Source organism: Symphodus melops (genome assembly GCF_947650265.1).
Source record: "Symphodus melops genome assembly, chromosome: 1".
NCBI lineage: Eukaryota > Metazoa > Chordata > Actinopteri > Labriformes > Labridae > Symphodus > Symphodus melops.
The window spans coordinates 562,802-575,665 of NC_136691.1; the positions used below are offsets into that span (position 1 = coordinate 562,802).

The 12,864-nt window shown below is 50.2% G+C and overlaps 1 protein-coding gene across 1 annotated transcript; it reads right to left on the minus strand.

Annotated features, from left to right (window-relative positions):
- Nucleotides 1-617: 617 nt before the first annotated feature.
- Nucleotides 618-11,645, minus strand: LOC306824982 (endothelin-1). The gene is made up of 4 exons (XM_079345439.1): nucleotides 11,528-11,645; nucleotides 4,995-5,157; nucleotides 1,246-1,365; nucleotides 618-985 (listed from the first exon to the last, which is right to left on the minus strand). Exons 1-4 carry the CDS (start codon nucleotides 11,586-11,588, stop codon nucleotides 880-882), a joined length of 450 nt encoding a protein of 149 aa, XP_079201565.1. The 5' UTR covers nucleotides 11,589-11,645; the 3' UTR covers nucleotides 618-879.
- Nucleotides 11,646-12,864: the final 1,219 nt, after the last annotated feature.

Here is a 12,864-nt window from a genome sequence, read left to right on the forward strand (position 1 = left end):
AAACCTGCTGATGCTGAAGCCAACACATTCCCTCCTCGTGCGTCTCGACTTGTTCCTCAGAGCTCCACATGCACTCAAAGATCACAACCAGGAGACGGCCTTTAAACGAGCTTTTTAATATGTTTCATCTTTAACACAATAAATATCCTGTAATAAAATAATTCACATATGATGTTTTACATTTGAAGGCGACAGAACATCCTGCCGAACGGCGAGACGAGCAGCAGAAGAACATCCGGACAAAACGAGTGGAACCAACACGTCTTTATTTATTAATGACATGATGTGATATTAGATTTCTTACATGATGTATTTGAGCAAAGACGGAGACGAGCGCGTTCGTTTAGCTGACGGCGTCTGTCTCCGTTTAGCATCTGTGAGAGGGCGCCGGCTGATATCCGCTCGGTCTGATGGTCGATTGATGCCTCCAGCGGTCAGCTCGACTTCCTGGAATCAGTTTGACGGGTCGTTGTTTCCAAACTCAGAGATTTAAAGTGTTTCATTCTGTGCAGAATAAACACGACGCCTCTTTATCAGCTGATCTGAATTTCCCTCGGGATCAATAAAGTATCTATCGATCTATCGATCTTCTTACAGAAACACGCGGCGTGCGTCTGGAGGCCGTTTACTGGACCATATAAAAAAGAGCGTTGAAGTCCGACAGTGTGAGGCCCGATCTCCAGAGGTCACGGGTTCAACTCCCACCTGGGGCTTTAAAGTGGACAGAACTCTCCACACACACACACACACACACACACACACACACACACACACACACACACACACACATCCACGCCACCATCCTATCAGGCGAACTACAGGGTCCATGTTGGTGTTTCCGGTGTAAAGATGATGCGTTCGTGTGCCGCCTGGAGGCGTTCAGGTCTGCTGTGTGAGTGCATGCCGGCTCCTTCTTTCCCATAATGCATCTGGGTTTCTCTCCGATCGTTTGCCAGACTTCCTGGTCACCTCCGCACCGACACCGCTGAGAAGAAAAAAACAAACATGTGATGAGAACTTTAGTGAGAGTGTCGTCCTGCACTTACTCCCTTTGTCCACATCCTCTGCGCTCGCCGTGTACCGTCCACGCCACGGCGTGTGCCGCGCCTCCCTGGCTCTGTTTCTGGAGCGAGAGCAGGAGGATTATGCGGCGCTGATAAACCGTGGCGAGCGTGGAGCACGTGGTCATTGGGAGTGGTTTTGTTTTCTGTGTGTGTGTGTGTGTGTGTGTGTGTGTGCGCTCACTGTGTCGGCGTGTGGGCGGAGCAGAAGCTCACACATTTGGCGTCCTGCGTGTCCGTGCAGGAGCAGCGTCCCAGCTCCCTCCTGAGCCGGACCGATCCGAATCCATAAGGAACCACGTGGCTGCAGGACAGAAACACAGGGGGGCGTTAAAACGACAGGAGGGGACGCGGCGGGACGCGGCGGGACGCGGCGGGACGCCGTCTCAGTGACGTCACACGGCGACCAGAAGCTGAACAGCCACAATCGAGACAAAAACAAGGAACTCCGTCAAAATAAAAGGCGTCCTGTTTGTCTCGTGTTTGAACTTGGACGAAGTCTCTCTGTGTTAAATCTTTATTTGAATCAACATCTGGCTCTAATCTGCACGCCGAGGTCGGAGCAACCTTCCCCGCCGCTCTCTGCTCAGCTCGACCATCTGAGCGTTGCTGCCGTTTGACTCCTCCTCCACGTTTCTGTGCGTCCTGACGTGACGGAGAGTTACCGTGTCCATAAATCCTGGAGCGGCTCGCTGAGTTACGACTCGTCTGCACTCGCTGCTCGCTGCTCGAGTTAAGCGCTGCGTCGTTGGCAGGATGCAGCTGTTGGACGAGAACTTTAAAAGGATCTCAGCATTCAACTAAAATGTTTCTAATGGTTCTCTTAAATCTGACTGTTCAAGTGGAAGCTGGAGAGCAAGACGGGGTTTTTTTTTTTCACCTGAGGCTGAGCCTGATTGGTGAGCAGAGATCTGACAGGAAGCGGGCAGTGGAACTGCTTCAGATAGAAGTGATTGTACCCGAGCTAAAAAGCCTCTGCATGTTTCTAATAAGCTCCAGCAGCAGAAAGCTGCTCAAACTAGGATCAATGTTGGAGATGAAACATGGAGAGAGGTTAGAACGCAGAAAGCTTTACAGACCCATGCAGAGCTGGCTAAACACTGAAGCTACAGTGTCCACCACATGCAGAGCTGGCTAAACACTGAAGCTACAGTGTCCACCACATGCAGAGCTGGCTAAACACTGAAGCTACAGTGTCACCACATGCAGAGCTGGCTAAACACTGAAGCTACAGTGTCCACCACATGCAGAGCTGGCTAAACACTGAAGCTACAGTGTCCACCACATGCAGAGCTGGCTAAACACTGAAGCTACAGTGTCTCTACATGCAGAGCTGGCTAAACACTGAAGCTACAGTGTCCTCCGCATGCAGAGCTGGCTAAACACTGAAGCTACAGTGTCCACCACATGCAGAGCTGGCTAAACGCTGAAGCTACAGTGTCCACCACATGCAGAGCTGGCTAAACACTGAAGCTACAGTGTCTCTACATGCAGAGCTGGCTAAACACTGAAGCTACAGTGTCCACCACATGCAGAGCTGGCTAAACGCTGAAGCTACAGTGTCCACCACATGCAGAGCTGGCTAAACGCTGAAGCTACAGTGTCCACCACATGCAGAGCTGGCTAAACACTGAAGCTACAGTGTCCACCACATGCAGAGCTGGCTAAACACTGAAGCTACAGTGTCTCTACATGCAGAGCTGGCTAAACACTGAAGCTACAGTGTCCACCACATGCAGAGCTGGCTAAACACTGAAGCTACAGTGTCCACCACATGCTGACCTGTATGAGAGGAGGGGGGAGACAGCTCTCTGTGATGGTTAGAGTTTAGACTGCAGTACTCGTTTTAAACACTAGGGGACACTCGTCTTTTGTCAGTCAGACGGTGTCGGTCGTGTCCCTCGTGTGTCTGCTGATCAAAAGCTTTAAGGCCTTCTGTTCTCTGATCCTGTTTTCCTGCTTCATGTGTCACCTGTGTGTCCCTGTATAAAGAACAACCCGACACGCTACCTGACCTTTCACCTCCTGCAGCGTTCGCTCTGTCCGGATGTTGTTCAGCAGGAAGCGTCCATCAGGAGCTCCACGCTGCCTTCAGGGTTTAGTGGTTACCGTTAGCGACGGCGTGCCCTGCCAGTAATCCTTCTTTTTAATGAAGGCATTAGACTTCCCCACGCCGCTATGTTTAGACTAACTATCCGGGACTTAGTGAGAGGCCGCCGCCGCCGCCGCAGCTGTTTTTAGCTCCTCTCTGGAACCTATTCCTGTCACACCTCTCTTTTGCTTCATTAACGCGACACGACATGAAAAACCCCCGACGGCCACAGGAACGGCTCGCTGACAGAAGTGTAATCAAACAGGCGGGTTGGATTCGTTGAACCTGCGGAGACGCGATGAGACGAGATGAAAGACGGACAGATAAGGTGAACTGGGAGCATGTGGAAAGGGTTAAGTGGTTTGTGGTGGGACCACAGCGACTCAGGGCTTCTCGTGGTCTCCTCGCTGGCTTCGTGTTAAAGGGTTAAAACAGGATATTTAGAAGCAGCAGAGGAAACAGGCAGAAATTACCCTTCGTTAGCTAAGGTGCTCTTTGTCATTAGCGCCACCACATCTGAACGCTAACTCATTGCTTGTGCACACTGAACTAAAATGAAGTTAATCGCTGCCGATAATGAGGACAGCTGGTTCTTATTGACAGACTGAACTTTAAATAGATTCAGTGAAGCTGAGATGAAGTCAGAGGTCTTCACATGTAGCGTGTTAGCTTCTTCTTTGATTGTTCAAAACATCAGGAGGTGAAGTATTATGGGATATTTTAGGACATAAAAAGAAGCTTCTGCGTTCAGATGACCAGAGATGGCGCTGTCGTCCAACCTTTGACCTCTGAATCTAATTTTTAAAACAAACAGTCAGAAACACAAGTGACAGGTCTGAAACAGGCTGCTGCAGGTGGACCAGAACTTTAGACCCTCCAACATGTAGAAACAAGGACACGACCTACCGCCGAGGACAAAGTGACTCGCTCTGGTTTCAACATTCCTGTCTGACGTTTTGATATAAATCACAGCTGAAGAAGACGAGCGGATAATTTGTGGCGTGGCGTCGTGCTGCGTGGCGTGTTGTCCGTCCACAGCATCGATTTGACTCGGACATTTAAAGGAGACGAGTCGACCTCAGCTGACGGACACGTGAACTTTGGCTCCTCGGCTTTAAGGAATGTGGAAGGGGGAGGAGAGGTCGCAGTTTACAATGACCTTCAGCTGGCTGCGTGAGGTCGACCACCAGCGAGAGCGTCGGAGGTTTCTGCAGGTGTGCGGCTTTAACAGGTGGACGTGTCATCAGTGACATCACTCACTGACGTTTAAAGGAGCAGTCTGTAACTCCGCCCCCCTGGTGGTTAACGTGGGTACTGCAGCCTAAAGGGAGCTTATTGATTTTAGAGAATTAAACAAAATTCTTGATTCTCTGTTTCCGTCTAGAAATACAGATGTAGAAGCTGAAACATTTTTAAGGGTTAAAAAGAATCACAGCGCCTCATTATTTATTTGGTATCATTTGAATTATTCTTAAAGCTGCTAAAAGTTAAACCTGTTTTTGTGTCCAGTGTTTGCACATTCAGTATTATGTTTTTATCCTCCTGCAGTACGTCAAACATTCCTCCGGTTTACCAGATTATGTCTTTAATTGTGAAATATTAAATGGTGTGTTTTTAGCGCCAGCTTTGCTTTCAGAGCCCTGACTTTGTTATTTCCTGATAAACTCCTGAGCCAGTGAACGCCTCGCTGCTGCAGAGCGGACCCCCGAGAACTCGCCCTGATTATTGATCGCTGCTTAGCTCTGGTTTGTTTTACGACCACGTTTGAACACCGGGATGTTTATCGGCTCCGTTACAGGGAAAACAAGCCGGCTCCTCCCCTCGCCGCGCGGCGTGCTCACCTCGGCGAGTTGACCCACACGATCCCGATGTGGCAGAAGAAAATGCACTCCTTGTCCTTCTGGTTGTCGCAGGAGCAGCGTTTCTCACGGCGGTGGGCTGTGTGGGGGAGCTGCGCCAGGGGGCCCTCCTCCGCCGTGGGGCTCGGGGCGGAGTCAGTGGAAGCTGGGAGAAAGAGGTGGAAGAGCGCCGTTAGTGACGGACGACAAATGAGACGAAGCTTTATGAACATTGAAACACTGCAAAGAGCCCGTTTCAGCTCATCGGATCTGAGTCTGTCGGACCGGCTTCAAGGGTCCAGGTTTCTGGACCTGAGTCGTTCACATCAGGTCACGGTGAAGTCCTGCAGACACCCGCCCACACGGGCGTGGTCAAAGTGAGGCGTCTGATCAACCTAAAGTTTGATTCTGCTTCAACAACTTTGTACAAATGTCAGAAACCATGTACTGCACACAGCGAGCGCTCCTGGTCTGGTGGGGGGGCTCGGTGCCTTGCTCAAGGGCATCTCGGTTTGTGCTCAGGAAGTGACCTGGCAGCTCTCCAGCTACATTTTACAGCACAACAACCCCAGCATGACGGGTACACCTGAACACACACACACACACACACACACACGTACAGTGGGCGCTCATAAAGGCCGCTGAGCCCACAGGCAGCCTTTGATCGTGCTCGCCGAGCACACACGGGAATGCTTGGGCGTCTAAAGAAGGATTTACACATGGGCACAAAATAACAGCTCTCCTGGCCATAAATGGTATATCTCTGTTCTTTATATCTCTGCGTCCCACACAATCAAATACTGGAGGTTGTTTTTCATGGAAAGTCTGCAGAGAAGATGTTATTTGTCCGAGAGCCTCGCGTCCTCGCTTTAACCCGTCTGACATCACGGGGAACAAGAAGCCCAGATGTTCTACTCTCCGACTGTTTTATGTTATCCCAAGACTCCTGAAGACCAGATCCATCAGAACCCTCGAATAAAACTGTTTGCACACACTAACAGTTTAAAGAGTGTGAGGTCAGCAAGAGGAGAACTACAAGATCACAGGAAGAACTACAAGATCACAGGAAGAACTACAAGATCACATGAAGAACTACAAGATCACATGAAGAACTACAAGATCACATGAAGAACTACAAGACCACAGAGAACTACAAGATCACATGAAGAACTACAAGATCACATGAAGAACTACAAGATCACAGAAGAACTACAAGATCACAGGAAGAACTACAAGATCACAGGAAGAACTACAAGATCACAGGAGAAGTACAAGATCACAGTAAGAACTACAAGATCACAGGAAGAACTACAAGATCACAGGAAGAACTACAAGATCACAGAGAACTACAAGATCACAGTAAGAACTACAAGATCACAGGAAGAACTACAAGATCACAGGAGAACTACAAGATCACAGAGAACTACAAGATCACAGTAAGAACTACAAGATCACAGTAAGAACTACAAGATCACAGGAAGAACTACAAGATCACAGGAGAACTACAAGATCAAGGAGAACTACAAGATCACAGGAGAACTACAAGATCACATGAAGAACTACAAGATCACATGAGAACTACAAGATCACAGAAGAACTACAAGATCACATGAAGAACTACAAGATCACATGAGAACTACAAGATCACAGGAGAACTACAAGATCACAGAAGAACTACAAGATCAAGGAGAACTACAAGATCACAGAAGAACTACAAGATCACATGAAGAACTACAAGATCACATGAGAACTACAAGATCACAGGAGAACTACAAGATCACAGGAAGAACTACAAGATCACAGGAAGAACTACAAGATCACAGAAAGAACTACAAGATCACAGAGAACTACAAGATCACAGAGAACTACAAGATCACAGGAGAACTACAAGATCACAGGAAGAACTACAAGATCACAGGAAGAACTACAAGATCACAGAGAACTACAAGATCACAGAAGAACTACAAGATCACAGAGAACTACAAGATCACAGGAGAACTACAAGATCACAGGAAGAACTACAAGATCACAGGAAGAACTACAAGATGACAGGAAGAACTACAACATCACAGAGAACTACAAGATCACAGGAGAACTACAAGATCACAGCGTCTTGATAGCTCATGTGGACTTCAGGAAGTGAATTCTCTGTCCATGGTGCTGAAGAGTTAACGCCACACGTACAAACGCCTCTAAAACGTCTCCATCAACTTCTGACACCCGGTCTCGTGTCCGGCTTGCTTCTCTTTGGTTTAGTGAAGACGGTCCAGGTCGGGTGACGGGGTCAGGCCTCAGCGTGTCCGTTCACCTGTACCCGAGACGGCGACCTGTCAGCAGTGCCGCTCTCTGCCAGACGTCCGTCAGAGTCAATCTCAACGTCGACTCAAATTCTTCCCCTTCAAGGCGAGCTCGTCTCTGACGCGAGGAGACACTGAGGTTTGTTTGATGACAGGATTCCCCAGCTCCCCTGAACACATCACAGACCATCGCTGGAGTCGTCCTCGTCCAAAAAGCGTCTCAGCGTCTTGTTTGACCACATGTCTCAGACTGACTCAGACTTGGAGCTGGCGTGGGGTCAGAGGTCGTCACAGATTAGACACGTGTTAGAAAGTCGACCTGAAGTTTCAGAGCGAACAAACAGAAACGCTTCCAGACGTTTTCGCTCTGCCAAACCAAACGAGACGTTTGTGTTCCGACGCTGCAGAGAACGGGATCACTGTTAATCCAGTCAGAACAGGGATGTCACGCTTTTCATCCACGGATACCTCCTAAACACACACACACACACACACACACACACACACACACACACACACACACACACACGCAACATGAGCTGAGGGTCACAGGGTCCAATGGACACCCAGCATGTCCTCACAGATACAGGACGGACATCATATCAACATCTGGAGGAGGAGCCAGAAGAAGGGGGCGGAGCTTCAGAGGAGCCACGGGTTAGCATCCCCAAGGTTTGCATGACGGCCATATCCGAGCTGGAGTCGAGTCAGGAGGAGCTTCTATCGCTCACGCTCACTCTCCAGCTGTCGTCGGATGATGGTCACGACATTCCTCGCTCATTTTCAACCTTTAATCTTTCTCATCGTTTAGCTTCACCGCCACCGGCGTCCTGACTCCATGACGACCACTGGACGAGCTAACGGGTCAGGTACGGCGAGCAGACGCTAAATATCAGGTGGATTTACAACAGTCTGCGTGTCTGAGGTTAAACGGCAGGTGGCGTGTTGCCCGGTCGAGGTCAGCCCAGGCCGCCGCCGTCTCTCGCTGTGAGTCATTTATCATCACAGAGGACGTCAGTGCTCAGGAGGGCTCGTGTTCTAAAAGCTCGTCGCAACCGACCAATCAGACGACGGTGTGGTGTCGTTATCATGCATGACATCACAAAGCTTCCTGGTTCTCAGCCCGTCAGGTGACACATGAGGACTCCCTGTTTCCTGTTTGTGCAGACCAAAGTGAACCAGCGCTTCCTTTAATGCTGCAGGAGCTCAGCAGACCAACTTGAGGCGTCCTTGAGCAAGGCACTGGACCTCTCTCCATGGATGCATGAGAAAGACTCGGACCTGGTTCTGTGTGACGGAGTGACATCACGATGCTTCCTGGATCCATCACACTTCATAGACCACAAAACTTCTTCCAGCACGCCGCGTTCCTGTCCGTCCTCTGGCAGCTGTTCAACCCTCAAAGCCGCTCTCATAACAACGCAGGCGTCCTTTCACCATCATCATCATGTTTCCTGATGCCGGCGAGCCGGGGAGCGTGCACTCTTGGTGCACATGTGCGAGCGGTCATGCAGCAGTCAGGCTGAGTTTGCATCAGTGGTTTCAGTGGGAAACCTCAAGAGGTAAAACCCTGTTCAGGCTCTCGCATACCTGGACTCTGCCAAACCAAAGTTTAATTTCTTGAGAGCGTCTGGCTGGCTCCACGGGCTTCGACATTATCCAACAATATACAAACGGATGAGCTGCCTAATCCCAGAGCGGGCTGTTTGGGTTGGCAGGAGGCGCTCTGCAGGTAGGTCTCAAAAACACGGATCCAGTGGGATCATGTACGCAGTTAAGGAGCACAGTCTGGAGTTTAAACATGGAGTCTGACGCTCCTGCGTGTTGTTGTAGCCTCGTGGACTCCGCGACTCCTGGGAGGTAATAAAGAGGCTAACGTGCTAGCCAGAGTAAACGTCTCCAGTCTGAGAACAGACGGGCCAACGACCTGCTGCACCTGACAAACACTCCTTTATAGTCCCACAGTGATCTACGCTACAGGTGGGCCTGACGCGCTCCTCCTCCTCTAAGCCGTCCTGTGATTGGACGAATGGGTGGCCTCGTATCTTCTGCGTTTAACAGACGTATCACAGACGGCTTCAAAAATGTGGAAGCAGGAAGAACGCTTCAAGCCAGCGTGATAAAGTGCTGCTCAATAACCACTCAGTCACGCCGGGGTCGCTGACCCTGCACGGGCGGCTTGGACGCCCCCGAGCAGGTATCAGGTCATCAGGTGTTGCAGCGATGCTCCGTTACAACTTCTCACAATATCTGCATGACGTCATCGGGTCATCAGGTCGGAGGTCGCCTCCACGATACTCGGAGAAAGAAGCAGCAGCACAGAGCACAAAGGGTTAATGCAGAGGAGGAGGTCGATGAAGAGAGAAGATGAAGATTGCCTCTGTGTGACAGTAATGAGCGCGCTCAGTCAGAGGGAAGGCTGTCCGGGACGTTTACCCACAAGCCCCCAATTTCAAAATGACGAGGTCCCATAAGTGGCAACACGGCGCGTCTGTCAACACTTCAAACACACGAACGTTTTATAACTGCAGCTTCAGGCGAGGAAGAGGAGGAGGAGGAGGAGGAGGAGGATGACCTTCTGCTCGTTTCCATTTGTTTCATATTTGAGTGAAGTGTTGTTTTGTCTCAACATGGACACATAGCAGAGAAGTCTTCTTCACAGTGAATAGATTCTGACCTCGTCCACATGCTGGTTTTTTTTAACATTTTCCCTCAAAACTCAAAAACACGTTACGGCTGTCATCAGCACGCCAAGTCTTCGATGTGAGAACATTTTCTCCCCATTCTTCTTCTGCAAATATTTAAAAGTTAAAGGTCACATGATCTCCTCCTCTTCTTCTTCAGGTGAAATCAGTGTCCTCGCTCCTCTTCATCATGTGTGTGAAGTGTGTTGTTGTAAATCCACTCTGATCCTGTATTTGATCATGTCTATAAACCCCTCTATTTCAGCCCTGCTCAGAACAGGCTGTTTCTGTGTCTGTAGCTTTAAATATGTAAATGAGCTGTGTCTGGCCACGCCCCCTCTCTGGAAGGGCTCGGGTGTACTCGCTGCTTTCTGGCTCCATGTCCTATTGTTTACGGTGAGAAGGCAGACTCAGAGGGCAGAACAAACACCTAGCTGTGGGAGTGTCACCCACCTGGGGGAGGGGCTACTGCCCTTTGTGATGTCATGAAGGGGAGGGGCTACTGCCCTTTGTGATGTCATGAAGGGGAGGGGCTACTGCCCTTTGTGATGTCATGAAGGGAACATCTCCAAACGGCCTGTTTGAGCAGGCAGAAGACGGAGAGGATGGACTTTTCTCATCATTGGGGGGTTTGGAGACAGACAGTTTCTTAAATAATTTTCTAAAACAAAGATGGCGGACGAAAGACCAAAAGCACAAAATAAAGCTACAAGTACAAAACTTCACCTCCTGTCCATGTGGAGGAGAAATGTGTTTAAATTAAACAAAGTTTTGAAAGTAATGGTGCAGCGGCGTGTATCATCACACCAGGTTTCTATCTGACCGTGTTCAACAGGAAGCTGGACCCACGCCGCCCCCCGCTGTCACGAGCTGCTCACAACGAGCTGGATGAACGATGGCAGCCGGCTTTCTCGTTTTTTGTAAAGTTATACGAGGCAGCATCACCAATTAAGACAAGGATCAGACCACCACGCAGGGAGGGGGCGGGGCTCCAGCACAGCAGCGCTCAACAGGACGCAGAGACAAGGAGAGAGAGGAGCGTGGGGCCGAGAGAGGAGCCGCATCGAGACCCGTTAATGACCAGCTCCAAACGCCTCATCAGTGACGGAGCGTTTCATTGGTTGGTTTCAGAGTGACAGAGATCAGACCGTGTTCTGTGGACCGTCACCTTCGTTTGTTTCCAGAGCGGTGAAATGAGCCTCAGCGCTCCTCTCGGTGTTTCCCACTCTGCAAACGACTCCTCAAACTTCCTGAGATTCAACAATGAAACCCCGTGAGTTTAAACCTGCTGTGAGATCGTCCTCATGTCCAGGAGTCAAAATCATAAAATCCTGTTAATTATTGAGACCAACAAACAGCCTGAAGCTGCAAACCTTCACTCATTTGATTTAAAGGGAATTGAACCATCGCCGGTCCAGGTCCTGGTCCAGGTCCTGGATCTGCGAGGTGAAAACGTACAAGCGAGACTCGGAGAGATGACGAGCAGGGACAGCTTGGACGGGGCGCGTCCCCTCCCCGGTCTAAAGACAGAGACAGAGACAGAAGAGGACTTTACCTTGATGCTGATGGATCAACATCATCGTTGTAGCCAGCAGCCAGACGTAAGAGAAGTCCATCGTGTTCGCCTCCTCAGAGTCCACGAGAGGAATCCGCTGAGTCCTCCTCGTGTAAAAATCCTCTTTTCTTCCAGCAACAAACAGAGAGAGAGAGAGAGAGAGAGAGAGAGAGAGAGAGAGAGAGAGAGAGAGAGAGCCCTGCAGATGTTTATAACACCTCTCTCACCACAGCTTAGAGAAAAGGTTCCCAACACTCTAAAAACAGAACCAGGTTCCTCCAGTCCGTCCTGAAGAGTCCTCCTGATCCGCTCGTGACCACCCAGGTGCTGATCTGACCTGTTCAGGGCGTCGTGACCTGAGGGGGCCTGTGGAAGCTTCCAGCGCAGCTGCACGGAGCGTTAGAGACGAGGAGCGGTGAAGTGCGGGAGAGAGGAGACGAGGAGGAGGAGGAGGAGGAGGAGGAGGAGGAGACACCGGGGGAGGCTGGATCTGCTGTGAGACACCTCCATCAATCCCAGCATCCTCCGCCCACCTGAACGCCCTCTCTCTCTCTCTCTCTCTCTCTCTCTCACTCTCTCTCTCTGTGCTCGCCCACCTGAACGCCCTCTCTCTCTCTGTCTCTCTCTCTCACTCTCTCTCTCTCTCACTCTCTCTCTCTGTGCTCGCCCACCTGAACGCCCTCTCTCTCTCTGTCTCTCTCTCTCTCTCTCTCTGCGTATTGGAGCTGCTCTGTTTGACTCACCTGTAGAAACAAAGAACTCCTGAAGGAAACGTTTCCATGAAAATGTCATGTGACCTGTTCTTGTGGTCGTTTTAAAGGTTTCATCATGATGGGGAGGAAGTGATCATCACAGAGCTCGTCTATCAGAAGAGGAAGCTCAGAGTTCAGCTTGTAAAGAGTCACATGTTGTGTAGTGCCGACACCGGCCACTAGTTGGTGCTGTAGCTCGGCTCATGTGGAGATAAAGTCATCTGTCATCTTTGTCAGATCGACCCGAGCGACAAACATCAGCATGTTAGCATGCAAGGAGGACCGCTGCTGTTAGCAATGCTAACGTAACGTTAGCCACGATGTTTGCCTTTGCCAGTTTACAGAAAAAGTCCCGTGATGAAAACCGAAATCTGCAACCAAGATCCACGCCACGACAGAGTCCTAAACACGAGAGCAGTCCTGAACACTGCAGCGTGCGTCTCTCACTGCGGACAGGCAATCACGACCTTCGACCTCCGACCTCCGGCCTCGGCCTGGAGGCGTGTCATAAAGTCTCCTTCAGGTCCATCAGGTAGAGATTGTTGGCTGGAAGTGAAACCAGGTGCACCTGGCCATGCTGTCGTT